This window comes from Zea mays, chromosome 1 (assembly GCF_902167145.1).
Source record: "Zea mays cultivar B73 chromosome 1, Zm-B73-REFERENCE-NAM-5.0, whole genome shotgun sequence".
Lineage (NCBI taxonomy): Eukaryota > Viridiplantae > Streptophyta > Magnoliopsida > Poales > Poaceae > Zea > Zea mays.
In genome coordinates this window covers 12,051,612-12,079,193 of record NC_050096.1, presented here as the reverse complement: position 1 = coordinate 12,079,193, position 27,582 = coordinate 12,051,612, and the positions used below count along the sequence as shown (strand labels likewise).

Sequence of the window (27,582 nt, the reverse complement as noted above, 5' to 3'; positions counted from 1 at the left end):
AGTTGATAACTGAATACACCTGTAAAAATATACCACACCGCAGGTTTTAAGTCTTTTTCTACTACTGTGCTGAAGATGGCCTTACCACGCACAATGCTGCCCGACCCTGCTGCCCTTGCCCCTATTGGTTATCGTCATGATGCTGACGCAGGCTGGTAAGCCTGATTTCACTCGTCGTGACAATACGATGATACATCCCGACGAACGATGAGCTTAGCGAACCAACAAGACATGGCTCTTCGTCAGAGGTGTCTCGTAACCCGTCCCTTTTCCGGCGCTTCCGCCCATCGAAGAGATCAACATTTTTTAAGGCACGCACAGTTTCGATTCAATCGACAACTAGTGGTATGTTTACTTATTTTATTTATATAGTTTTCTTTCTTAAACTTGTATTGTACATTGATGTGAAATTGTATTATACGTAATACTAGTTTTTTAAAGGTTTTGCTTGTATCATTCCGTTTTCTTGACTCTCAATAAATTCTCGCGTTCCTTCACTATTTCAAATTTGAATTCGACACCGCAACGACATAATTAATAACTAATAACCGTACGAAGCCAATATAATATGTCAGCCAAACGAAAAAAACATGGAAATATGTATCCAGGTCCAAGATGAGGATGCCGGCAGGCGAGAGGACGAGTCATGGAGACGGTGCAGGGAGCGAGGGGCCGAGGGCATGGAACGGGAGGCGATTGAGGAATAGAAGCCAGGGATCCGCCAGGTGGCTGGATGGTGGAGGCAGGCGATGCAGCGCACGGCGGCACCCGGCCCACAGCTCAGGTGCAGGTGCAGTGCCCTGCGCGATACGTCGTCGTGAGACCGGCGTGTGTGGAGGGTGCAAGCCCGTGCGGGCGCGGCCAGCCGGCCACACCACCACTTTCCCGCGCCATCAATGCGCGGGCCGAGGGTCACCCGTCGCCCTCGCGCCGCGCTGGCGAGCCCCTGCCCCTCCGTCGCCTCCGACGTCGCTCTCGCCATCGCCCCGCGCGCCGCGCCAGAGCTCGCCTCAATCTCGCTCGCTCTGCCTGCCTGCCTGCCTACCGAGTCGCTCGCGCGCGGCGGGTCCGTCCGTCGCTGGCAGACGTATATATCGCCCGCCCGTGTAACAGCTACAGTTTTCCTTTAGCTGTATGTAGCCGTGCGCGCGCGAGCACGTCTCCAGCCAGCTAGGTAGGCGAGGTGACGATGGAGTCGACAATGGAGAAGCCGGCGGTGATGGACGCGGCGCGCGGCGGCGGAGGGGTCGGGCGGGCCAAGTCGGACCACCTGGCGCCGTCGCTGTCGCTGAGCCGGACGGCGTCGGCGGAGACGGTGCTGGGCACGGCGGCGGACGCGGCCAAGCCCGCCGGGTTCGGGAGGAAGCGGCGCTCCGCGTCGGTCGGCGGCGGCAACAACAACAGCCACATCCGCAAGTCCCGGAGCGCGCAGCTGAAGCTGGACGTGGAGGACCTCGTCAGCAGCGGCGCCGCGCTCAGCCGCGCCTCCAGCGCCAGCCTCGGCTTCTCCTTCACCTTCACCGGCTTCACCCCGCCGCTCCAGCACATGTGCTCCGCCGACCCGCCTTCATTCAGCGACGACGAGAACCGTACGTATAGTACGCGCCAGTCCATCCGAGAACATAGCTAGCTAGCTAGCCAGCTCTAACGACGGTTGCATATGCGTGCATATATATACGTCCTGCGCGGCCGCAGCAGTGGACATCGAAGCCGGCACACGGCGCAAGAAACTGGTGACCGAGCCGACCCTGCCGATATACCTCAAGGTAAAAAACGATCGAAAGCACACACCGCCATGCATGCATGCACGTCGCGCAGCGGAAAAGCTTCGTATCTAAGCGGCGGCGTGCGTGGCAGTTTGCGGAGGTGAAGTACAGGGTGGCGGGGAAGGGCTCGCCGCGGGAGATACTGGGAGGGATATCCGGGTCGGCGTCCCCCGGCGAGGTGCTGGCGCTGATGGGCCCGTCCGGCAGCGGCAAGACGACGCTGCTGAGCATCCTGGGCGGGAGGGCCGCCGCCGGCGGCGCCGTCGACGGCTGCATCTCCTACAACGACGAGCCCTTCAGCAAGTCCCTCAAGCGCAGGTAACCTAGCTATACCGACCTGCATGCCGTGTCCTCCATGACACGTACGTATGACTCCGGTTGATTTCTCGCCGGGCGCATTAATTGGTCAATTAATTCTCTGGGGCACAGAGTATATTTATATTGTTTTTAATTGTGTGGTCAGTAGCTTTCGGTAAGTTGAGTGGGTCCATCGGCCGCCGATGAGGTGTGTCCAGGTGGACACCATGCATCATGCATGCACGCGTCTGCATGTGCGGCTGTGCTTCGCTATGTACCTAGCAGGCTAGCACCTGTTAAAAGCATTAGCTTATCTAGCTAGATAGCCATGCTGTTCACGGTTATCCTGCTTGTTCTGTTCATGCATGGCTTCGCTGTCCTGAGTTCACTGTTCATGCAACTTTCACTGTGAGTGAACAACTCGTGAAAGTCACGAGTCTGTCATCGCTGTGACGCTGTGTTGCGTGTCCAGTGACCAGTGAAATTGACCTGACAGTGGTTTCCCTTGACGTTTTCGCCTTCTAGTCCTCTGAGCTCTGGCCCAGCAGAAGGACTGGGCCAAAACTTTGGTATACTGGGCTATGGTGTGAGTTCTTGTTTTACGGCCCAAGACGCTTACACGGGTCTGCTGTTCATGGGCTATAGTAAGAAATAAAATTACTAACGTGAATAATATAACAAATAATAAAAAATAGGCATAAAACATTAATAAAAATGGCAAATGTATAGAAAAAATATTGGGTAACTTAAATAAGGATGGGAAAAAATTAAATATAATCAGATGTATACGCGAACATCATGTATTTTATGTAACATATGAATGAAAACAATAAAAACAAAAGGAAAAAAGAAAACAAAACAAAATAAATAAACAAATAAGAAAAAAACACAAACACAAACACTGGAAAAACACAACAGCGTTCGTCCCAAGTCCTAACAAAAAAAGCACCGATACCTGCCAAAGTGCCAGCTGCCTACGGCCACCGCGCGGCGCATGCCTCCGTCCGGTCCGTCCGAACGCTCGGACCGGATGAATGGATGACTCCTGCAGTCAGCCACTTCCCTTCGTCGCTCGTCGGCATGGCGCCACGCCTCTCACAGCCACCTGAGGCACTGAGGCAGCGACCCCTCCCCCTTGCGGCCTTGCCTCCTCCAGAATCGCAGACAGCTTCCGCCGAATGAATCGTCCACTTGTCCGTAGAATTGTGCGATCCTCCGGCGGCTACCAATGTTACGGTGCTCTCAGTCTTATGTTTGGGCTGCCACTCGCCTGTCGCCATTGCCCATCACCATCTGTATGATGGGTGGGTCCGTCAGTGGCCCGATCGCAACGTCCAACCTATCAGCGCTCCTTCATGGATCATGGATTCAGCGGTTGACACCCAGGGTTGATTCTTCGCAGATCCAATGAGTAAGAGCCACTAATCAGTGTTCTCCTGATTACCAGAGCAGCGTGTTGAACGTTGCCAATCCTCGCGTGGCCGCGTGCCTGCAACCTGTTCGACAGATCTCCGTAGCCGGCTCTGGTTAGAGGCTGAGCCCTCGCGCCTGTTAAAACGTAAGTCTTTGTGTTCAGATGTCAACGTCGCTGAAAAGTCTGATTCTCGGAACCATCATTCCTACAGATCATGATGCTCCTCGTGAGCCTTGTCACTGGTTACAAGGCGTCAACCGGTCAAGGGCTGCCTCCCTGTCTACTTCTGTCCAGTCGAGTCGTTCTAGCTGTAGCTGTTGATAAGGCCCTGATTTACTAGTCTTCACTCTTCAGCAGGGTCCTTGCTTGGGGAGACACCAAGAAAGGACATCATTTTAGTAGATCCACTAATTGTTAACTACTCCATAGTTTATTTTTGCAACTTCTGGTTGGACAAATTAATAAGGTAAAACCAGCATAGTTTATTTTTGCAACTTCTGGTTGGACAAATTAATAAGGTAAAACCAGCACGTAATTTGCAATTTGGGACGCGAGATGTAACATCTCATAATTATCAGGTGGCATGTACAATTCTCCGAAGGAAGCCTCGCGGCGTCTTCAAAAATGTTGAGACAAGATGAGAGGGTAATGTGTTATATTGATAAATGACATGAAACAATTTTGGGGCCTTTTATGTTCTCTGTAGGGTGTTCAAGTTGAGGCATTGAGAGAGTCAATGGATGTGTCAAGTTTCTTTTCTCCAAAAGGGAATGAACCTGGAAGTTTGTGGCAACACATAGACAATCTCTCCTTTAGTAATGTTTTTTTTTTTGCTCCAGGGCTGTATTGTGCTATCTTCCGTGGTGTCTTGCAGTATGATAACTGTTGATTCACAGGTTGTAACTTGTGAGTACGCGTGTTGACATATAGTTGAACTCATATTTGCTTGCAGGATAGGATTTGTGACTCAAGATGATGTTCTCTTTGCCCATCTTACTGTGAAGGAGACATTGACTTACGCGGCACTACTCCGTCTCCCAAGAACAATGACACAGCAACAAAAGAAAGAGCGAGCGATGGACATCATACATGAGCTTGGCCTTGAAAGGTAGACCACACATCTTATATTTTGTCCGTGTTTTTGCATCTTTACTGTTGTGACAAGGCAGCTTAATTTTGTGCATTCAAAGGTGCCAGGACACAATGATTGGAGGATCGTTTGTACGTGGGGTTTCAGGGGGTGAAAGGAAAAGAGTTTGCATTGGAAATGAGATTTTAATCAATCCATCTTTACTGTTTCTGGATGAGCCAACATCTGGGCTGGATTCAACTACAGCTCTAAGGATCGTTCAGCTTCTCCATGACATAGCTGAGGTGATGTGGAATTAACAAGAGACGTAAAATAAGACGTCATCAGTTCAGTTCATATTTAATTTAGTTCATGTCTGCAGGATGGGAAGACGGTAATCACCACAATTCACCAACCATCTAGCAGGCTGTTTCATAAGTTTGACAAGCTTATTCTCCTGGGCAAAGGAAGTTTGCTATACTTTGGGAAGGCATCTGAAGCCATGCCATACTTCCAGTCCATTGGATGCGCCCCACTTATTGCAATGAACCCTGCAGAGTTTCTACTGGATCTCGCCAATGGCAACACTACCGATGTCTCAGTCCCTTCAGAATTAGATGACAAGGTGCATATGGAAAATCACAATTTGGAGAACAATAATTCCAAGATTGACTACAGGCCATCAGCACAAGATGTTCATGAGGTGAAGCATGAAATCATTGGGCTCATGATATGATGTATGGATTGGTTTTTAACTGTATTGAATAATTTATTTATGATGTTCTGCAGTATTTGGTAGATGCCTATGAGACTCGAGTGGCTTTTAAGGAGAAGAAGAAGCTTCTAGCACCACTGCCTATCAGTGATGATCTGAAGGCAACTATAACATCATCGAAGCGAGAGTGGGGCACATCCTGGTGGCAGCAATATTCCATCCTCTTTTGTAGAGGGATCAAGGAACGACGACATGATTACCTGAGTTGGATGAGAATCACCCAGGTCATAGCTACATCGGTTATCTTAGGTTTACTGTGGTGGCACTCTGATCCCAGCACACTAAAAGGTCTAGAGGATCAGGTATACACACACAACCATCTTTTTTTCATTCCAGTGAATAAGTTCAGGTTGCACTAACTACCATGTGACTACTCAATACATCTCAGTGTAAACAATGCCATTTTGTTTTTGTGTGTGCAGGCTGGCCTGCTGTTTTTCATCGCTGTGTTTTGGGGCTTCTTTCCAGTGTTTACTGCAATCTTTACATTCCCTCAAGAGAGGGCAATGCTGAACAAAGAGCGCGCAGTCGACATGTACAAGCTCAGTGCATACTTCTTGGCCAGGACGACGAGTGATCTACCACTTGACCTTTTCCTCCCAATCATATTCATGGTGATCGTGTACTTCATGGCAGGCCTCAAAGCAACTGCCACACATTTCTTTCTCAGCATGTTGACCGTCTTTCTCAGCATAATTGCTGCTCAGGTACTAAATCCAGAGCTAGGCTCCTTGTGCAATACTATTCCAATATCTTGTTTTGCCCTTTGTAAAAAGGAGAAACCAGGATGAGTAACATGATGCTCGCATGTTTAATTTTCTAAAAGAAAGTGGCGGTTAACTAATTACAGACTTACAGTGTGACTTGGTTATAAGTGAACTCAAGAACACGTGATCAACCTCAAATTTGTGCCATGTAGGTAGTTAACAACTCAACATTTTTTTTTTGAAAATGTACAGCAGGGAAGCCCCTGCTGTGGTAGATATTTATTAATATAAAGAAGAAAACGGACAAAGAGCAATAGCAGTCGCTCCCAAGACATAAAACAGAAGGAAACTAACTAAAGCACAGGGAAAAGAACTATCCGCTATCTATAGGAATTCACAAGCGAGGAGAAAAGAGTTGATTTCTCTTCAGAAAAACGGTTAGCTTGCAGAAGAGCTTCGACGCGGAACTCAACATTGTTAGATTAGTCATTTGATTTCACGCATAAGATTGTTCAAAACTGGATTTAAACCATTTTGAGGCCCTTAGTTGTGGGTTGGAAAGGAAAAGAGATGAATGAGAGACGGAAACTGAGCGTGAGGACGTTCTACAGTGATTACTGTTAGGATGTTAACCGAACTCATTTGTTAATGTTAGGATTCACTGAAAAAAAAAGATATTGATAACTATTAGAATTTCAACCAAATGTGATGTGCAGGGACTCGGATTGGCAATTGGAGCTACTCTGTTGGACATCAAGAAGGCGACAACTCTAGCTTCAGTTACAGTCATGACATTCATGCTAGCAGGAGGCTTCTTTGTAAAGGTTAGCACGCGGAAACGTCTGTGGCTTGGACCGCTAAAAATATTTCTGTTCTTGTGCGTTGTCCTCATTCTACTCTGATGGTCTGCAGAGCGTTCCACCATTCATCTCCTGGCTGCGCTACCTGTCCTTCAACTACCACACGTACAGGCTCCTGCTGAAGGTGCAGTACGACCCCGTGCCGGACATCCTGACCACCACGAGGCACATGGACAGCGGTGGCACCGAGGTGGCAGCTCTCGTCGCCATGGTCATCGGGTACCGGGTGCTGGCCTACCTGTCCCTGAGAAGGGCGAAGGCCCTGGGCAGCTAGCGCATCCCTTCACCGCAGTGACTGAAGCCTGAGCTCGTGGAGCGGGTTGGGTCATTGGGTGTGTAGGGAAGTTTGTGCTATATTGCGCTGTGAAAAGATGGAAGTCTTTTTTTTTAACTTTTCTGTCTTTTTCAACTAAGTTCTGAGCAAGTACCAACACTGAAGAACAAGGATCTGTAGCGAGTGTACCAGAGACAAGCTGTGCTGTAATTTTTCCTTCACAACGATTGCGTGGTTAAAGTGATTGAGTATAAGCGTGAGTTTAGATTGCCGGCATATTCTTAGGATGGGTAGCTCTAGGACAAATTCTGTTCATACTCCCAAGAACGCGTACATTTCATCAATGACATTATACGAGTTCTTCGCGATGGACAGAAGCACAGGATGAAGGCCTGATGTCCCATAGGTCAGAGGGAAGGTATGATCAGTGTTTGATTCATCTACATCACCCTTATACGGTCCCATTTCTGCAATGTTCATATGTTCTAAAATTCTGGGCTCCATCGATCTTTCCAATCTGTGACTAAAGCTCTTCTTTTTTTTAACTGCTATTAAGGTAAACACGCACACGCACAAAGAACTTTTTTGCCAATAACTGACGGTGTTAAGCGATGTTAGGCTCTACCAGCCTGTAACTGATGTGTTTTTACAGAGTACATACTCTGGTGCTATGCCCCAACATATACATGCAAGTTCCAGGACCAGGACGAACAATAGACAGTAAGAATAAACACTACACAGGAGCAGTGTAGTACCACTGCTCTTGCAGTACGATATCAGATATTCTGTTAATATCTTTACAGAAGTTCGGGTCTACCCGTACGGGCATACAGCTGTTCAGTGCTCCATATACTGGCATGCTGGTGGTGTGACCTTCGTCTTTTCGCCTGCACGAAATGAGGCACACGGAAACTAGTATTACTGAATCGATGTCGAAAGACGGTGCTTAAAAAAACATGACCCCTGGGGAGTCACAAGGAAGTTAATATTACTGAATCGATGTTGAGAATAAAACTCGACTCCTTGGGGTGACCTCCACGAGGTATAGCACTAAGGGCTAGTTTGGAAACTCAAATTCCTTTAGCCACTGACTTTTTTCTAAAGTGAGCAATGTCTAGAGGTGTCATTTATTTATGAGAGGTTTCCCCTTCTTGGGTTTGGCTTCCCTTTCTTCCAAACTAGAGCCTCCGAACCAGAGGACCTACCACCACGCTAAGTACTCGTGGAAGATACAAGGCGCTCTACTACAATGTTTTAAATTTATTATTATCAGGGAGGCAGCTAGCCCTTCTGTTTCCGGAACTGAATAACCCAGCCCTAATTTAATCCATGGTTTACTAGAAGCATTCAAGTAGGAAACTCACTATAAGCTCCGCGAATCTCAACTTCCCGCCATTCTTGAACAAGCGCGCAGCAACAACACAGCAGATGTGAAAGGAAGTCGTCACAGCAGCCTCCCTGTTCAGAAGCACGACCATCAGAACTTCAGGTACTGAAGGCTTCAATAAGTTTGCTAGTATCTAAAGAAGGCTATTGTCGAGTCACCAATGTACACAATCTCTTGCCACACCTCTTTCAATAGTAATGGGTAAAATGGACATGCTGTATAAGTTAATTTCATCAAAATAACCAAAAGCTGTTTTTTTCTGGATATTCTGGTTTTAGCAATTAATCAGTCACGTGCATATGGTATGGTCAATCCCAGAGCCAGTTCAGCGCCAAGTTCAGAAATGAGCATTTCTACTTAAAACCAACTAGTAACATTATTCTGAAATATTTACCGCAATGTCCAACTTTTGACGAAGCTTTCTCCTTACACAGCATGTATAACAGCAGCAGGACAATATTAGGGAGTACGCCATAATATCATTGCAAGCCTCCCCAGAAGCTGAAAACAACACAGAGATACCGTGCAAAGAAGGCTTTAGCTCACAAAAGTTGTGACAGCATTCTACTTGAAAGGATGTATGGTTTTACTTTGCTTTAATGAAAATTTTGGACTCAAGATGGAATGCCACATGGTTGAAATTAAGTAACTAACAGATTACTAGTTTACTATACAAGAAAAACTTGGCATAGTTAAGGTGATGACTATTTTCACTGCTCAGATTCTTACACATTGGCCTGTCCTTGGCGATTGAAGCAATTCTCGAGAAGGTTCCACAGGGGAAGAACAAGGTCTTCAAACCTATGTTATCATAGCAAACACATGCAACGGAAACAAAATCATGTTAGTAAAATCCCCATGCCTGGGTTGACCAATTATAAACTGGCAACAGTACAAAGGAAAACCAAAATCAAGCTAGACACAAAGCTGAAAAACTGTCCTCAAAATTCAAAAAAGCATGTAAAATGCGACAGTAAAATTATTGAAACTTTATACTAAACAGAGCAAATGAAATTTATATTAATCAAATTTCTGTAGTTCAAAGATAAGGTTAATAGACGTACACAAAGCCGGTTCTGAACAGCAGCCAAGTAAATCTGCATGCCATTCATCGCTGTACGATCCTCTACTTGAGACAAGATCATGACCATATGGAACTTGTGAAGAGCATCTGCATCGGACATACATCATCAGAACTACTAGATGTTTTATGTACGTATTAGCAGCTGCGTGGTGTGCACAGAGTGAACTGTTCTTTCCCATTTTACTTCCATTTGTCAACGATAATCTAATTTCTCTTTCATCTTTTTTAATAAAAAGATATGCACAGGATTCATGTTTATTATTGCGTACCAGAATTACATCAAGGCAATGATCAGTCATAGTTCTGATGATGCACAGGAGTCAGATCTCATACACTCGCAAGTCGCAACCCACACCAATTCATATATCAGATTGATGTTAATCCCGAGGGGAAAATGGTCATGTGCACCATCTTCCACGACAATAACATATCATAAAGCAGTGGCGGAGCGCAACCAAGAAACGAGGTATGGCCGGAGGAAAATGGAGGGCTGGACATTGCCGCACGCGCACTGTATTTTTTGTCTGATGGAGAAGGGGGAGCCAGGAGGGTTGCCTCAACGACGCGAGCATGAGGACACCGAGGACGGCCGTGGCCCAAGACCGGTGACCGTACGACGCAATGACGCACACCGGTGGCCTGAGGAGGGCCGTGGACCTGGACTCCTGGAGACTGGAGAGGGTGAAGTGCTGTGCCAGAGGGGATGACTTGCGAGCAGAGAAGCAAGCTGCGAAACAAAGCTAGAGAGGGGAGCTGGAACGCCGACCGACAAGTAGGCTGCAGGATTATGGTTTACGGATGACTCGACAAGGCTGCAAGTTGGAGTATATCGAAGAAGAAGACATGCGGGCCAAGGTATGGCGTGAGCCATATCACGCCATACCGGGCGCTCCGCCGCTGTCATAAAGAAAGGATCATCAGAACTAACAAAGCTAGTTTACTGACCGTTGTGTGCTGCAGGTTTCCTTTTGCTTCTTAGGATAGTCATCGTTTTGCTTCTTAGGATAGTCGTCATCATCATCAAACGATTTTGCAGTCTCTCCTTTGGATTCACTGTAGTTTGAACCCTTCTTTTCTGGAGCTTTAACATTTGTTTCTTTCTCTGGAATTGTAGATTCCACAGTTTTGGTTACTCCAAGCAGGTGTTGGATAACCTCACACGAACCCAGATCCATGTTGCTCTGTGACCTTTGAAGTTCAACCTGAAGCTTCTCACTTTCCTTTCGGAGGGCCTCATTGAAAGGCAAGTTTGGATAGGAACATGAGAGAGTCTTCTTGAGCACAATTGTAGGATTCGAGCAAGGGTCAGGATTCAAAAGAGCATCTTGCACTTTCTTGTCTTCCTCGTCAAAGGAATATTCACATTGGTCCCTCTCAATATACTCAAGCCGATCCTAGGAAAAGAAAAGATGAAGAATAAGATAAACAGGGTATAGTTAAGAAAAAAAAATGTATTTCACTGGAGCAAAACAATTGGCAACACTATACAGAATTCAACTTAACCTACAACTGTCTACAAGTTCACTTTGCAGGTGCGTGAACAATGAAAACGACAGCATAAAGAAGTACCCAAAAACATCAGAGATTCTTGGTCGTGCCAGCTTCATGGCCAACTAACAGAAAACAAGAATCCAATCAGATCATGCAGAAAAACCACCCCTAGTGACTATTAGAACCTCAAAAGAAGAATAGAAGATATTCTAGGCACCCCGATCGATACCAGTAGTCCAGTACTCTAGTAGAACCAAAGAATGGTGCGCATAAACCAGAATATCCCCATCAGATAAGAATTCCAGTGTTTCTGGTTGAAAAAGCCTACAAGGCCCACATCCAGTCTAGGAGCCTACCCGAATGCGTGAGAAGAATGTAAACAAACAGCTTGGGTAGAAAAGGGAGAGAGATGAAAGCCGATTACCGACCCGAATGCGGGCATTGTCGACGAGCGTGATGAGCGGGACGAGGCGGAGGTAATTGTCGATCTCGCTCTGCGCCTTGCGGAACTGGTAGACGATGTTCCAGCCCATGGCGAGGAGGTAGAGGTAGGAGCGGTCCTGGCAGGAGTTGACGAGCAGGTAGCCCCGGCGGAGCGCGTCCTCGAGCTGCTCCAGCGGCTCCCGCGTCTCCGGGTACTTCCTGAGCTCCGACACGCGGAGCTGCTCCAGCAGGCCGCCGATGAGCTTGAGGTGCTGCGCGAAGCGGCGGCAGTTGCGCTTGTGCAGCCGCGCCGTGGACGCCGCCCTGACGATGAGGGAAATGAGCTTGACGGCGTCCAGCCCCGTGAGCTGCGCGATGTTGGAGAGCTCTCCGAGGTTGTCCCACGACGCCATTGCGACCTCGGCTCAGCTCCCGAGTCAAGCAATCACCCGATCTCGGTTTCCGTCCTCGGCTAGCCGACGGTACGGACGGGAAGCCTTTGGGCCGGGCCGCGTGAAAGGCCTGCGATATCAGAGAGCCCTACCTACCACCGGCACCGGGCATGGTGCTTCTCCCCCTCGGCCATGGCCATGCTCCGAGCTTCTGCTCGAACCTGCGCCCTCAGCTCCAGAATTCCCGGTGAACAGGGCGCGGCGGAGCAGATCTGCGAGAGCGAGACTAGAACAGTGGCATTCCCTTGCGTTGCCTGAGAGTGGGAGGGAAGAAATTAACCAAGAACACACTGCAGATCTCTTCGCTTGCGCCGAGCCGCCGACCAATCTTCGGCGTGAAAAACGGCACCCAAAATGCCGGGTAAAAGTTGCGGAGGTTACGTTACCTGTGGACTACGGCTGGCGCCTTCCTCCTCCGGCTCCGGCCGTGGCAGTGTTGTGAATTGGAGACGGGGCTCTCCGTCCCTTCCCCTGGCCCTATCTCCCTCCGTTCCGTCCTCGAGCTGCGGAGCTGGGAACTGGAGTGGAGAACAGGCAATGCCTGCAAGTGGAAGGGGAGAGTGGATGCGGCCAGCCCCTCCCCTCCCTCCTCACCGGTTGCTTCGGCGGTTACTGCTGGCTGGGCTGGCACTCCGCACTGCCCACCACCGGTTCACTCCAATGAGGCAATGACCACAGCCATGTTGCGTTCCCCGTGTCCTTCTCCGAGTCCGTGCCGCGCAGGTCTGGGTCTTCGTGGTTCGTGCTGTGTGCGCGGGTGCCGTGCCGTGCTCGCCCCAGCGGCTGCGGCTCGTCGTCACGTCACCCGTGGCTCGTGGGCAGGCAGGTGGGGCCCTGGGGCAGGCAGGTGGGGCTCAGAATGCACACATACTCTATATAAAAAAGCGCATAGACAAATAATACCGATGATCCTCAGATATTGGGCCGTTAATATTCAAAATAAAATTGGTAAAGTTCTGCAAATAGTTCTCTATTGACTATGTACATAACTATTAAATCATACTCCCTTTATTCTTTTTTATTTATCATCGGTTAGTTAAAAAATAAAATAACGGACGACAAATATTCTAGAACGAAGGTAGTATAATATTGGTTGAGTTGAATCTGCTGTTCATTTATGAGAGATTTTCTCTTTTATTTTCAGATTGAAAAAAAATGAAAAATGCCAGCCGAGCTGGGCCGCTGGCAGGCCGCTGCCGAGCAGCCCAGCCGGCTGGGCTATCCCCATCGCGTATGCGCGTTGAGCGAGCGGCTGAGAGGCTAAGGGATCGGATGCTTATGCCCGTGTAAAATCGACGGACGCGAACGAGAGTCGTGAGGACGGTTTCAGCGGATAGGGATGAGGTCGAGCGCCTGGTGGCGGCGGCGTTCAACGCCCAGCCGTATCCTACGGCTTGCTCGCACGGCCGGCCGGCTTCTCCGCTGCTCCTCTGCAACCACCTGCTGCTCGCCCGGCTCCATAAGTATAGCGTCTTGCCCCCTGTTCAGGCCAGCTCGCAGAGACGCAAGTTTCTCTGTTCTTCTTCCCCTCTCAGTTACAGTCGCGATTTGTTCGTTCCTGGTGTTCTTGTGGTGATTCTTGCCAGTGGTGATTGGGAGTGGAAGAGAGTAGAGCTGCGTTGGTGGCTCTCTTGTGCCCTGTTGCTCGATCCGTGCGCCTGTGTGGTGTTCGGTCTGTTCTGATTATTGTCCACCGTGGCCTGGTGCTTGGGCTCCCTGCTGAGCGGTGTTCCTCTTCTCGGGCTGGTGTCGAGGACGTCTCCCTCGACTCCGGCAGCGGCTCTAGTATCTCCGTCAACCTCCCGCCGTGCAGGTCCGGACGTGGGCGGCGGAATTGGTTTTCTGGGACAGAACCTCGTGTTCGCTGAGCTAGTCTTCCCACGTAGACAATCTACGTGCTGTGAGTTACCCGTTGCCTCTATTTATTTATTGAGTAATTTTGTGCAATCTGCTAGTATTATTTACTTGGGTGTGATTGCACAATTTGTGGGCGGATTTATTAGCTCAATGATGATAGCGGTGTAGTGAGACAACGTGACAGTCTGGGTTTTAGTGTGTTGTTAATTTTCAGCATTGATATTATTTGTGCCTAGTCATCTCTTTCACTATATTGTGCAGGCTGATTATTTAAGTTCATTATTGTTCCTTAATTCCTGTGCACACTGTTTTGATCTTGATATTCATGCTTGATTTCTAGGCTTATAATATTTGATCTAAAACCCTGATTTGGTAAGATAGGACTGTCACGTTAGTCGAGGATCTTTGATCACCACTTAGCGTTGGAGGGCTGTTTAGTGCAGCAACCCGCTATTTTGAGAGCAATATTTTGAGATAAACAATCATGTTTATTAGTTTAATCTGCCCTCTTCATCTGCAAGCCATGTTTAATTATAAAATGGATCTGAGTAGCTATTTTACATGTTTACATGTTCTAGAATTGCTACTGTTCATTGCTGCAATAATTACATATGGCATTTGTCTGAGTTATATGCTTGTTTTATTCGGAATTAGAATATTTAATTTATTTAAATATGAGGGAAACATGTCACTTATTTCTCTAATATTACAATAATCCAGAAAACCAAACCGTATAATAGCCTCCAGTTCTGATGTCATTAAGCCTGAAGCGTTCGACGGCGCAAGCTTTAAGCGCTGGCAGATTAAGACTCGCATGTGGCTCACTGACCTAAAATTATTTTGGGTAGTGACGTCGGCTGTTCCCCAGGCTGCATCAGATGATTCTGATGATGCAGCGAAGGCCGCCGCACTAGCGGAGAAGGCCAAGTGGGACGAAGCCAATGAGGCATGCTTGTCTCGTCTGCTGAACGTCTTGTCGAACCGCTTATTTGACGTGTACTCTGGTTTTACCTCCGCTAAGGGTCTATGGACTGAACTTGAGAACGATTTCTCTGAAATTGACAATGGCAATGAGTCATTCACAACGGAAAACTATCTCAACTATAAAATGGTTGAGGGAAGGTCTGTTATGGAGCAGCTACAGGAGATTCAACTCCTTGTTAGGGACTTGGTCCAATATGGCTGCGTCCTACCAGACAGTTTTCAGGTGAATGCAATACTGGCAAAGCTCCCGCCTTCTTGGCGAGACTTTGTGACTTCACGCCGCCACATGAAAAAGCAAATGACTCTCACTGAGTTGTCAGCTGCGATAAATGTGGAAGAGCGTGCAAGGTCCAGTAACAAGCCATCCCAGCAACTCCAGGCTCACGTTGTTGAGAAGGGTGGAGATAGAAAATTCCAGAAGAAGAAGAAGAACTCTCCACAGAAGAATATGAACCAACCTAAGTCCAAAAAGATGAAGAAGAAAAAGGAGGACTTTATCTGCTACGTTTGTGGTGTCTCCGGGCATACAGCTCGGAGGTGCAAACTTAGGAAGGGAAAAGGTCCTCCACCTCAGCGCAAAGAAGGGAACGTGGTGGTTAACTCCACCCCAGGGTATGCACTTCAGGCCTGTATGGCAAGTCCATCAGATGACTGGTGGATGGATTTCGGTGCTACTGTTCATATTTGTGCTGATCGATCCATGTTCTGTTCATTCCAGGGATTCAACAGCGCACCAGTCTTGATGGGAAATGGTGTTCCGGCAGCAGTTTGAGGTACTGGACAAGTCTACCTGAAGTTAACTTCAGGAAAGACGCTCGTGCTGAAGGACGTACTCTATGTGCCCTCGATGAGCCGGAACCTCATTTCAGTGTCGCTGTTATGTCGACAGGGTCTCAAATTAGTGTTTGAGTCTAATAAAGTGGTCCTGTCTAAGTTTGGTACTTTTGTTGGAAAGTCATATGAGTCAGGCGGTTTGTTCCGTCTTTCTGTTTTGAACAATCATTCTTCTTACCATGTTAATGTGGTCTGTAATAACGATTCCATTAATAATATATGGCATTCCCGTTTGTGTCATGTGAATTTTGAGGCCATTAAGAGATTAAGTGACATGTCTTTAATTCCTGAATATAAACATGTTAAAGGTGTAAAATGTGGTATTTGTGTGCAAGCCAAGCAGCCTAGAAAACCGTTTCATACGGTTGAAGGCAGAAGTACCACTTTTTTAGAACTAATTCACTCAGATATCTGTGAGATGAATGGTATAATCACAAAAGGCGGTAAAAGATACTTTCTTACCTTGATAGATGATGCTACCAGGTTCTGTTATATTTACTTACTCAGAACTAAAGATGAGGCACTAGAACACTTTAAGATCTATAAGACTGAAGTTGAAAACCAGTTAGACAAGAAAATTAAAAGGCTCCGGTCTGATAGAGGAGGTGAATACCTTTCCAACCTTTTTGATGAGTACTGCAAAGAGTGTGGAATCATTCATGAAACCACTGCTCCATATTCACCTCAGTCAAATGGGGTAGATGAAAGGAAGAACCGAACGGTGTGTGACTTAGCTAATGCTTTGTTGCAAAGTTCGGGGATGCCTGACATATGGTGGGGCGAGGCAGTACTCACGGTGTGCTATGTCCTGAATAGGGTGCCGCCTCGCAACCGTGAGGCCACGCCCTATGAAGGATTTAAAGGAAGGAAGCCAGATCTTTCGCATCTTCGGACTTGGGGTTGCCTTGCAAAGGTGAATGTCCCGTTGCCGAAGAAGAGAAAGTTAGGCCCTAAGACCGTAGACTGTGTCTTCCTGGGTTATGCACATAACAGTGCAGCTTATAGATTTCTAGTGGTCCATTCCGAGACAAGCGAAGTTGCTATAAATGTAACAATGGAGTCTCGGGATGTGACATTCTTTGAGAGCATCTTCCCTATGCGGGATAAGGAAGTAGTAGCCCCAGATGGTCCATCTCGGACATATTCTCTGCCCTCGAGTATCCATGACCAGACTCCAGATTTGGAGTTAAGGAGGAGTAAGAGACAAAGGACTGAAAAGTCTCTGGGTGATGATTATATTATTTATCTAGTGGATGAAGAACCACGCTCCCTCACAGAGGCATATACATCTCCGGATGCAGAGTACTGGAGGGAGGCTGTCCGTAGCGAGATGGATTCAATCATCTCGAACGGAACTTGGGAGATAACTGATCTCCCAGCTGGTTGCAAGCCTGTGGGCTGCAAATGGATCTTTAGGAGGAAGAGAAGACCTGATGGTACTATTGAAAAGTACAAGGCCCGTCTTGTGGCTAAGGGTTTTACTCAAAAGAAAGAGGAGGATTATTTTGATACTTATTCTCCGGTGGCTCGATTGCCCACAATCCGTGTGCTTATAGCGCTAGCAGCTGCGTATAAACTTCTTGTTCATCAAATGGACGTAAAGACAGCATTCCTAAATGGAGAGCTGGAAGAGGAAATTTATATGCAGCAACCAGAAGGATTTGTGGTTAAAGGACAAGAGAGCAAAGTGTGTCGCTTGATTAAATCCTTATACGGTCTTAAGCAAGCTCCCAGACAATGGCATGAGAAGTTTAATAATACTCTGACCACTGCCGGGTTTTGTGTAAACGAAGCCGACAAGTGTGTGTATTATCGCTTCTCTGGGGGCAAAGGTGTCATCATGTGTTTATACGTTGATGCCATATTGATATTTGGGACCGATTTGGAGGCTATCATGGAGACAAAATTATTCCTCTCCAAGAACTTTGATATGAAGGACTTGGGTGAAGCTGATGTTATACTGAACATCAAGCTGATAAAGGGTGAGGATGGGATTACTTTGTCACAATCCCATTATGTGGAAAAGGTCCTGACTCGCTTTGGACATATGGACTGTAAACCAGTCACCACGCCCTATGATCCATCCTACACGCTCAGTAAATATGAAGGCGAGCCTGTGAACCAGCTACTATATTTGCAGATCATCGGATCTCTCATGTACCTGAGCAGTGCAACTAGACCAGATATCTCATATGCAGTATGTGAAAGTCGCCTAGAGGGGGGGTGAATAGGGCGAAACTGAAATTTACAAATATAAACACAACTACAAGCCGGGGTTAGCGTTAGTAATAAAGAAACGAGTCCGCGAGAGAGGGCGCAAAACAAATCCCAAGCGAATAAGCAAGTGAGACACGGAGATTTGTTTTACCGAGGTTCGGTTCTTGCAAACCTACTCCCCGTTGAGGAGGCCACAAAGGCCGGGTCTCTTTCAACCCTTCCCTCTCTCAAACGATCCACGGATCGAGTGAGCTTTCTCTTCTCAATCACTTGGAACACAAAGTTCCCACAAGGACCACCACAAGTTTGGTGTCTCTTGCCTCAATTTACAAGTGAGTATGATTGCAAAGAATGGATCAAGAAAGAAGAAAGCAATCCAAGCGCAAGAGCTCAAAAGAACACAAGCAAATCACTCTCTCTAATCACTATGGCGTTGTGTGGAGTTTGGAGAGGATTTGATCTCTTTGGTGTGTCTAGAATTGAATGCTAGAGCTCTTGTAGTAGTTGGGAAGTGGAAAACTTGGATGCAATGAATGGTGGGGTGGTTGGGGTATTTATAGCCCCAACCACCAAACTTGACCGTTGGCTGGGTCCTCTGTTCGATGGCGCACCGGACAGTCCGGTGCACACCGGACAGTCCGGTGCCCCTGCCACGTCATCATTGCCGTTGGATTCTAGCCGTTGGAGCTTCTGACTTGTGGGCCCGCCAGGGTGTCCGGTGCACACCGGACATCTACTGTTCCTTGTCCGGTGTGCCGGAGTGGGCGCGTCTGCCATCTGAGCGCGCAGAGCGCGCATTAAATGCGCGGCAGAGAGCCGTTGGCGCGGAGAAGACCGTTGCTCCGAAGTCGCACCGGACAGTCCGGTGCACACCGGACAGTCCGGTGAATTATAGCGGACTAGCCGTTGTAGTTTCCCGAAGCTGGCGAGTTCCTGAGGCCGACCACCTTTGGCGCACCGGACACTGTCCGGTGTACACCGGACAGTCCGGTGAATTATAGCGGAGTCGCCTCCGGAAATTCCCGAAGGTAGCAAGTTCGTGTTGGAGTCCTCTGGTACACCGGACAGTCCGGTGCGCCAGACCAGAGGTGCCTTCGGTTGGCCCTGTGCTCTTTTGTTGAATCCAGAACTTGGTCTTTTTATTGGCTGAGTGTGAACCTTTAGCACCTGTATAACTTATGCACTAGAGCAAATTAGTTAGTCCAAGGATTTGTGTTGGGCAATTCAACCACCAAAATTATATAGGAACTAGGTGTAAGCCTAATTCCCTTTCAATCTCCCCCTTTTTGGTGATTGATGCCAACACAAACCAAAGCAAATATAGAAGTGCATAATTGAACTAGTTTGCATAATTTAAGTGTAAAGGTTGCTTTGAATTGAGCCAATATTAACTACTTACAAGATATGCATGGAATGTTTCTTTCTTATATAACATTTTGGACCACGTTTGCACCACATGTTTTGTTTTTGCAAATTCTTTTGTAAATCCTTTTCAAAGTTATTTTGCAAATAATCAAAGGTAAATGAATAAGATTTTGCAAAGCATTTTCAAGATTTGAAATTTTCTCCCCCTGTTTCAAAATGCTTTTCCTTTGACTAAACAAAACTCCCCCTAAAAGAGATTCACCTCTTAGTGTTCAAGAGGGTTTTGATATATCATTTTGAAATACTACTTTCTCCCCCTTTTGAACACAAAAAGACACCAATTGAAAACAATTGAAAATATTCAACACTTAAGTTTTTGAAATTGGTGGTGGTGCGGTCCTTTTGCTTTGGGCTCACTTCTCCCCCTTTTTGGCATGAATCGCCAAAAACGGAGTCATTAGAGCCCTCGAAGTGCTATCTTCCCCTTTGGTCATAAATAAATGAGTTAGGATTATACCAAAGACGAAGTCCGGTCTTTTTGCTTTGGGCTCATTTCTCCCAAAGACAAGGTCCTTTTGCTTTGAATTCTCCCTCAAATGATGGAGAGAAGTGTGGAGTGACGGCGAAGGATGATTTACGGAGTGGAAGCCTTTGTCTTTGCCGAAGACTCCAATTCCCTTTCAATATACCTATGACTTGATTTGAAATAGACTTGAAAACACATTAGTCATAGCATATAAAAGAGACATGATCAAAGGTATATAGAAGAGCAAATGTGTGCAATCTAGCAAAAGAAGTTCCTAGAATCAAGAATATTGAGCTCATGCCTAAGTTTGTTAAAAGATTGTTCATCAAGAGGCTTGGTAAAGATATCGGCTAATTGATCTTTAGTATTAATGTAAGAAATCTCGATATCTCCCTTTTGTTGGTGATCCCTAAGAAAATGATACCGAATGGCTATGTGCTTAGTGCGGCTATGCTCAACGGGATTGTCGGCCATTTTGATTGCACTCTCATTATCACATAGCAAAGGGACTTTGGTCAATTTGTAACCGTAGTCCCGCAGGGTTTGCCTCATCCAAAGCAATTGCGCGCAACAATGGCCTGCGGCAATGTACTCGGCTTCGGCGGTGGAAAGAGCGACCGAATTTTGCTTCTTTGAAGCCCAAGACACCAAGGATCTTCCCAAGAACTGGCAAGTCCCCGATGTGCTCTTCCTATTGATTTTACACCCTGCCCAATCGGCATCCGAATATCCAATCAAATCAAATGTGGATCCCCTAGGATACCAAAGCCCAAACTTAGGAGTATAAGCCAAATATCTCAAGATTCGTTTCACGGCCGTAAGGTGAGCTTCCTTAGGGTCGGCTTGGAATCTTGCACACATGCATACGGAAAGCATAATATCCGGTCGAGATGCACAAAGATAGAGTAATGAACCTATCATCGACCGGTATACCTTTTGATCCACGGACTTACCTCCCGTGTCGAGGTCGAGATGCCCATTAGTTCCCATAGGTGTTTTGATGGGCTTGGCATCCTTCATCCCAAACTTAGCAAGAATGTCTTGGGTGTACTTTGTTTGGCTAATGAAGGTGCCCTCTTGGAGTTGTTTGACTTGGAATCCTAGAAAATACTTCAACTCCCCCATCATAGACATCTCGAATTTCTGTGTCATGATCCTACTAAACTCTTCACATGTAGACTCGTTAGTAGACCCAAATATAATATCATCAACATAAATTTGGCATACAAACAAGTCATTTTCAAGAGTTTTAGTAAAGAGTGTAGGATCGGCTTTACCGACTTTGAAGCCATTAGTAATAAGGAAATCTCTAAGGCATTCATACCATGCTCTTGGGGCTTGCTTGAGCCCATAAAGCGCCTTAGAGAGCTTATAGACATGGTTAGGGTACTCACTGTCTTCAAAGCCGGGAGGTTGCTCAACGTAGACCTCTTCCTTGATTGGTCCATTGAGGAAGGCACTTTTCACGTCCATTTGATAAAGCTTAAAGCCATGGTAAGTAGCATAGGCCAATAATATACGAATTGACTCAAGTCTAGCTACGGGTGCATAGGTTTCACCGAAATCCAAACCTTCGACTTGGGAGTATCCCTTGGCCACAAGTCGAGCTTTGTTCCTTGTCACCACACCATGTTCATCTTGCTTGTTGCGGAAGACCCATTTGGTTCCTACAACATTTTGGTTAGGACGTGGAACTAAATGCCATACCTCATTTCTAGTGAAGTTGTTGAGCTCCTCTTGCATTGCCACCACCCAATCCGAATCTTGTAGTGCTTCCTCTACCCTGTGTGGCTCAATAGAGGAAACAAACGAGTAATGTTCACAAAAATGAGCAACACGAGATCGAGTAGTTACCCCCTTATGAATGTCGCCGAGGATGGTGTCGACGGGGTGATCTCGTTGGATTGCTTGGTGGACTCTTGGGTGTGGCGGCCTTTGTTCTTCATCCTCCTTGTCTTGATCATTTGCATCTCCCCCTTGATCATTGCCATCATCTTGAGGTGGCTCATTTGCTTGATCTTCTATTTCATCAACTTGAGCTTCATCCTCATTTTGGGTTGGTGGAGATGCTTGCGTGGAGGAGGATGGTTGATCTTGTGCATTTGGAGGCTCTTCGAATTCCTTAGGACACACATCCCCAATGGACATGTTCCTTAGCGTGATGCATGGAGCCTCTTCTTCACCTATCTCATCAAGATCAACTTGCTCTACTTGAGAGCCATTAGTCTCATCAAACACAACGTCACATGAGACTTCAACTAGTCCAGTGGACTTGTTAAAGACCCTATATGCCCTTGTGTTTGAGTCATAACCAAGTAAAAAACCTTCTACAGTCTTAGGCGCAAATTTAGATTTTCTACCTCTCTTAACAAGAATAAAGCATTTGCTACCAAAGACTCTAAAATATGAAATGTTGGGCTTTTTACCGGTTAGGAGTTCATATGATGTCTTCTTGAGGATTCGGTGTAGATATAACCGGTTGATTGCGTAGCAAGCGGTGTTAACCGCCTCGGCCCAAAACCGATCCGAAGTCTTGTACTCATCAAGCATGGTCCTTGCCATATCCAATAGAGTTCTATTCTTCCTCTCCACTACACCATTTTGTTGTGGAGTGTAGGGAGAAGAGAACTCATGCTTGATGCCTTCCTCCTCAAGGAAGCCTTCGATTTGAGAGTTCTTGAACTCCGTTCCGTTGTCGCTTCTAATTTTCTTGATCCTTAAGCCAAACTCATTTTGAGCCCGTCTCAAGAATCCCTTTAAGGTTTCTTGGGTTTGAGATTTTTCCTGTAAAAAGAATACCCAAGTGAAGCGAGAATAATCATCCACAATAACTAGACAGTACTTACTCCCGCCTATGCTTATGTAAGCGATCGGGCCGAATAGATCCATGTGTAGGAGCTCCAGTGGCCTGTCGGTCGTCATTATGTTCTTATGTGGATGATGAGTGCCAACTTGCTTTCCTGCTTGGCAAGCGCTACAGATCCTGTCTTTCTCAAAATGAACATTTGTTAATCCTAAAATGTGTTCCCCCTTTAGAAGCTTGTGAAGATTCTTCATCCCAACATGGGCTAGTCGGCGGTGCCAGAGCCAACCCATGTTAGTCTTAGCAATTAAGCAAGTGTCGAGTTCAGCTCTATCAAAATCTACCAAGTATAGCTGACCCTCTAACACTCCCTTAAATGCTATTGAGTCATCACTTCTTCTAAAGACAGTAACACCAATATCAGTAAAAAGACAGTTGTAGCCCATTTGACATAATTGAGACACAGAAAGCAAATTGTAATCTAAAGAATCTACAAGAAAAACATTGGAAATGGAATGGTCAGGAGATATAGCAATTTTACCCAATCCTTTGACCAAACCTTGATTTCCATCCCCGAATGTGATTGCTCTTTGGGGATCTTGGTTTTTCTCATATGAGGAGAACATCTTTTTCTCCCCTGTCATGTGGTTTGTGCACCCGCTGTCGAGTATCCAACTTGAGCCCCTGGATGCATAAACCTACAAAACAAGTTTAGTTCTTGACTTTAGGTACCCAAATGGTTTTGGGTCCTTTGGCATTAGACACAAGAACTTTGGGTACCCAAACACAAGTCTTGGAGCCCTTGTGCTTGCCCCCAACATATTTGGCAACTACCTTGCCGGATTTGTTAGTTAAAACGTAAGATGCATCAAAAGTTTTAAATGAAAGACTATGTTCATTTGATGCACTAGGAGTTTTCTTAGGCAACTTAGCACGGGTTGGTTGCCTAGAACTAGATGTCTCACCCTTATACATAAAAGCATGATTTGGGCCAGAGTGAGACTTCCTAGAATGAATTCTCCTAATTTTGCTCTCGGGATAACCGGCAGGGTATAAAATGTAACCCTCGTTATCCTGAGGCATGGGAGCCTTGCCCTTAACAAAGTTGGACAATTTTTTAGGAGGGGCACTAATTTTGACATTGTCTCCCCTTTGGAAGCCAATGCCATCCTTAATGCCCGGGCGTCTCCCATTATAAAGCATGCTACGAGCAAATTTAAATTTCTCATTTTCTAAGTTGTGCTCGGCAATTTTAGCATCTAATTTTGCTATATGATCATTTTGTTGTTTAATTAAAGCCATATGATCATGAATAGCATTAACATCAATATCCCTACATCTAGTACAAATAGACACATGCTCAACAATAGATGTAGAGGGTTTACAAGATTTTAATTCTACAACCTTAGCATGTAACATGTCATTCTTAGTTCTAAGGTCAGAGATAGTAGCATTGCAAACATCAAAATCTTTAGCCTTAGCAAGCAATTTTTCATTTTCAATTCTAAGGCTAGCAATGGAGGCATTTAACTCATCAATCCTAGTAAGCAAATCAACATTATCATCTCTAGGATTGGAAGTTGAAACAATACAAACATGAGAATCAACCTTAGCTAATAAATTAGCATTTTCATTTCTAAGGTCGTCTATTGTCTCTTGGCAAGTGCTTAGCTCACTAGATAATTTTTCACATTTTTCTACTTCTAGAGCATAAGCCTTTTTAACCTTAACATGTTTCTTGTTTTCTTTAATTAGACAATCCTCTTGGGAATCCAAAAGGTCATCCTTTTCATGAATAGCACTAACCAATTCATTTAGTTTTTCCTTTTGTGCTATGTTAAGGTTGGCAAAAAGGGAACGCAAATTATCCTCCTCATCACTAGCATTATCATCACTAGAAGATTCATATTTAGTGGAGGAGTTAGATTTAACCTTCTTCCTTTTGCCGTCCTTTGCCATGAGGCACTTGTGGCCGACGTTGGGGAAGAGGAGTCCCTTGGTGACGGCGATGTTGGCGGCGTCCTCGTCGTCGGAGGAGTTGCTTGAGCTCTCGTCGGAATCCCATTCCCGACAAACATGGGCATCGCCACCCTTCTTCTTGTAGTATCTCTTCTTCTCCTTTCTTCTCCCCTTCTTGTCGTCGCCCCTGTCACTATCACTTGATAATGGACATTTAGCAATAAAGTGACCGGGCTTACCACACTTGTAGCAAACCTTCTTGGAGCGGGACTTGTAATCTTTCCCTCTCCTTTGCTTGAGGATTTGGCGGAAGCTCTTGATGACGAGTGCCATTTCCTCATTGTCGAGCTTGGAGGCGTCTATTGGTTGTCGAGTTGGTGTAGCCTCCTCCTTCTTGTCTTCCGTTGCCTTGAATGCGACGGGTTGAGCTCCGGATGTGGTGGGTTCATCAAGCTCGTTGATCTTTCTTGAGCCTTCAATCATGCACTCAAAACTAACAAAATGACCGATAACTTCCTCGGGGGTCATTTTTGTATATCGACGATTACCACGAATTAATTGAACTTGAGTTGGGTTAAGAAAAATGAGAGATCTTAGAATAACCTTAACCATTTCGTGGTCGTCCCATTTTATGCTCCCGAGGTTGCGCACTTGGTTCACCAAGGTCTTGAGCCGGTTGTACATGTGTTGCGGCTCTTCCCCTTTGAGAAGCCGGAACCGACCGAGCTCCCCCTCGATCGTTTCCCGCTTGGTGATCTTGGTGAGCTCATCTCCCTCGTGGGCGGTCTTGAGTACATCCCAAACCTCTTTGGCGCTCTTCAACCCTTGTACCTTGTTATACTCCTCTCTACTTAGAGAGGCGAGGAGTATCGTTGTTGCTTGAGAGTTGAAGTGCTCGATTTGGGCCACCTCATCCTCATCATAATCTTTGTCCCCTATAGATGGTACCTGTGCACCAAACTCAACAACATCCCATATACTTTTGTGGAGTGAGGTTAGATGAAATCGCATTAAATCACTCCACCTAGCATAATCTTCACCATCAAAAGTTGGTGGCTTGCCTAATGGGACGGAAAGTAAATGTTTAGATGTACGAGAATAGTGCAAGGGGATCTTACTAAACTTCTTACGCTCTTGGCGTTTAGAAGTTACGGAGGGCGCATCGGAGTCGGAGGTCGATGTTGATGAAGTATCGGTCTCGTAGTAGACCACTTTCCTCATCCTCTTTTCCTTGTTTTTACTCCGGTGCGGCTTGTGGGAAGAAGATTTTTCCTTCTTCTCTTTGTGGTGAGAGGAAGATTTCTTCTCCTTCCCTTTGTTGGAGGAGCTCTTCTTCTTCTCCCTCCTTTTGGTGCGGGACTCTTCCGATGAAGTGCTCCCTTGGCTTGTAGTGGGCTTTTCGCCGGTCTCCATCTCCTTCTTGGCGTGATCTCCCGACATCACTTCGAGCGGTTAGGCTCTAATGAAGCACCGGGTTCTAATACCAATTAAAAGTCGCCTAGAGGGGGGGTGAATAGGGCGAAACTGAAATTTACAAATATAAACACAACTACAAGCCGGGGTTAGCGTTAGTAATAAAGAAACGAGTCCGCGAGAGAGGGCGCAAAACAAATCCCAAGCGAATAAGCAAGTGAGACACGGAGATTTGTTTTACCGAGGTTCGGTTCTTGCAAACCTACTCCCCGTTGAGGAGGCCACAAAGGCCGGGTCTCTTTCAACCCTTCCCTCTCTCAAACGATCCACGGATCGAGTGAGCTTTCTCTTCTCAATCACTTGGAACACAAAGTTCCCACAAGGACCACCACAAGTTTGGTGTCTCTTGCCTCAATTTACAAGTGAGTATGATTGCAAAGAATGGATCAAGAAAGAAGAAAGCAATCCAAGCGCAAGAGCTCAAAAGAACACAAGCAAATCACTCTCTCTAATCACTATGGCGTTGTGTGGAGTTTGGAGAGGATTTGATCTCTTTGGTGTGTCTAGAATTGAATGCTAGAGCTCTTGTAGTAGTTGGGAAGTGGAAAACTTGGATGCAATGAATGGTGGGGTGGTTGGGGTATTTATAGCCCCAACCACCAAACTTGACCGTTGGCTGGGTCCTCTGTTCGATGGCGCACCGGACAGTCCGGTGCACACCGGACAGTCCGGTGCCCCTGCCACGTCATCATTGCCGTTGGATTCTAGCCGTTGGAGCTTCTGACTTGTGGGCCCGCCAGGGTGTCCGGTGCACACCGGACATCTACTGTTCCTTGTCCGGTGTGCCGGAGTGGGCGCGTCTGCCATCTGAGCGCGCAGAGCGCGCATTAAATGCGCAGCAGAGAGCCGTTGGCGCGGAGAAGACCGTTGCTCCGAAGTCGCACCGGACAGTCCGGTGCACACCGGACAGTCCGGTGAATTATAGCGGACTAGCCGTTGTAGTTTCCCGAAGCTGGCGAGTTCCTGAGGCCGACCACCTTTGGCGCACCGGACACTGTCCGGTGTACACCGGACAGTCCGGTGAATTATAGCGGAGTCGCCTCCGGAAATTCCCGAAGGTAGCAAGTTCGTGTTGGAGTCCTCTGGTACACCGGACATGTCCGGTGGTGCACCGGACACTGTCCGGTGGCACACCGGACAGTCCGGTGCGCCAGACCAGAGGTGCCTTCGGTTGGCCCTGTGCTCTTTTGTTGAATCCAGAACTTGGTCTTTTTATTGGCTGAGTGTGAACCTTTAGCACCTGTATAACTTATGCACTAGAGCAAATTAGTTAGTCCAAGGATTTGTGTTGGGCAATTCAACCACCAAAATTATATAGGAACTAGGTGTAAGCCTAATTCCCTTTCAGTATGCAGACTGGCTCGTTATTCGGCCAGTCCAGGAGATAGACACTGGGTAGCCTTGTACAGAGTGCTTCGGTATTTGAAGGGAGCGATGAATCTTGGTATTAAATATACCGGATTTCCGTCAGTACTTGAAGGATTCAGTGATGCAAACTGGATCTCTGACTCGGATCAAATGAAGTCTACAAGTGGCTATGTGTTCACTTTAGCTGGTGGGGCCGT

The 27,582-nt window shown here is 46.6% G+C and overlaps 2 protein-coding genes across 3 annotated transcripts; one reads left to right on the top strand and one right to left on the bottom strand.

Annotated features, from left to right (window-relative positions):
- The first annotated feature begins 1,074 nt into the window (after window positions 1-1,074).
- On the top strand, window positions 1,075-7,530 carry LOC100216600 (uncharacterized). 2 transcript variants are annotated; one of them, XM_008666607.4, is made up of 10 exons: window positions 1,075-1,589; window positions 1,699-1,766; window positions 1,858-2,084; window positions 4,430-4,585; window positions 4,668-4,851; window positions 4,929-5,249; window positions 5,336-5,623; window positions 5,744-6,028; window positions 6,745-6,852; window positions 6,941-7,530. In XM_008666607.4, exons 1-10 carry the CDS (start codon window positions 1,190-1,192, stop codon window positions 7,160-7,162), a joined length of 2,259 nt encoding a protein of 752 aa, XP_008664829.1. In that variant the 5' UTR covers window positions 1,075-1,189; the 3' UTR covers window positions 7,163-7,530. The 2 variants fall into 2 exon arrangements, with proteins under 2 accessions (XP_008664829.1, XP_008664823.1); XM_008666601.4 differs by having other exon boundaries at window positions 1,696-1,766.
- A 239-nt stretch (window positions 7,531-7,769) lies between these two features.
- CNR13 (Cell number regulator 13) lies at window positions 7,770-12,702 on the bottom strand. The gene is given in 8 exon segments (NM_001195207.1): window positions 7,770-8,049; window positions 8,527-8,620; window positions 8,944-9,050; window positions 9,279-9,350; window positions 9,614-9,720; window positions 10,579-11,027; window positions 11,553-12,253; window positions 12,386-12,702. Coding segments are annotated over 7 exon segments (1,287 nt in total). The 5' UTR covers window positions 11,961-12,253; window positions 12,386-12,702; the 3' UTR covers window positions 7,770-7,999.
- Window positions 12,703-27,582: the final 14,880 nt, after the last annotated feature.

Excerpts from the sequence above, each read along its gene's own strand:
- LOC100216600 (XM_008666601.4), top strand. The coding sequence starts at position 1,190 with ATGGAGTCGACAATGGAGAAGCCGGCGGTGATGGACGCGGCGCGCGGC. Across the intron at positions 1,767-1,857 it reads CCCTGCCGATATACCTCAAG|TTTGCGGAGGTGAAGTACAG; the intron begins GTAAAAAACGAT and ends CGTGCGTGGCAG. Across the intron at positions 4,586-4,667 it reads CATGAGCTTGGCCTTGAAAG|GTGCCAGGACACAATGATTG; the intron begins GTAGACCACACA and ends GTGCATTCAAAG.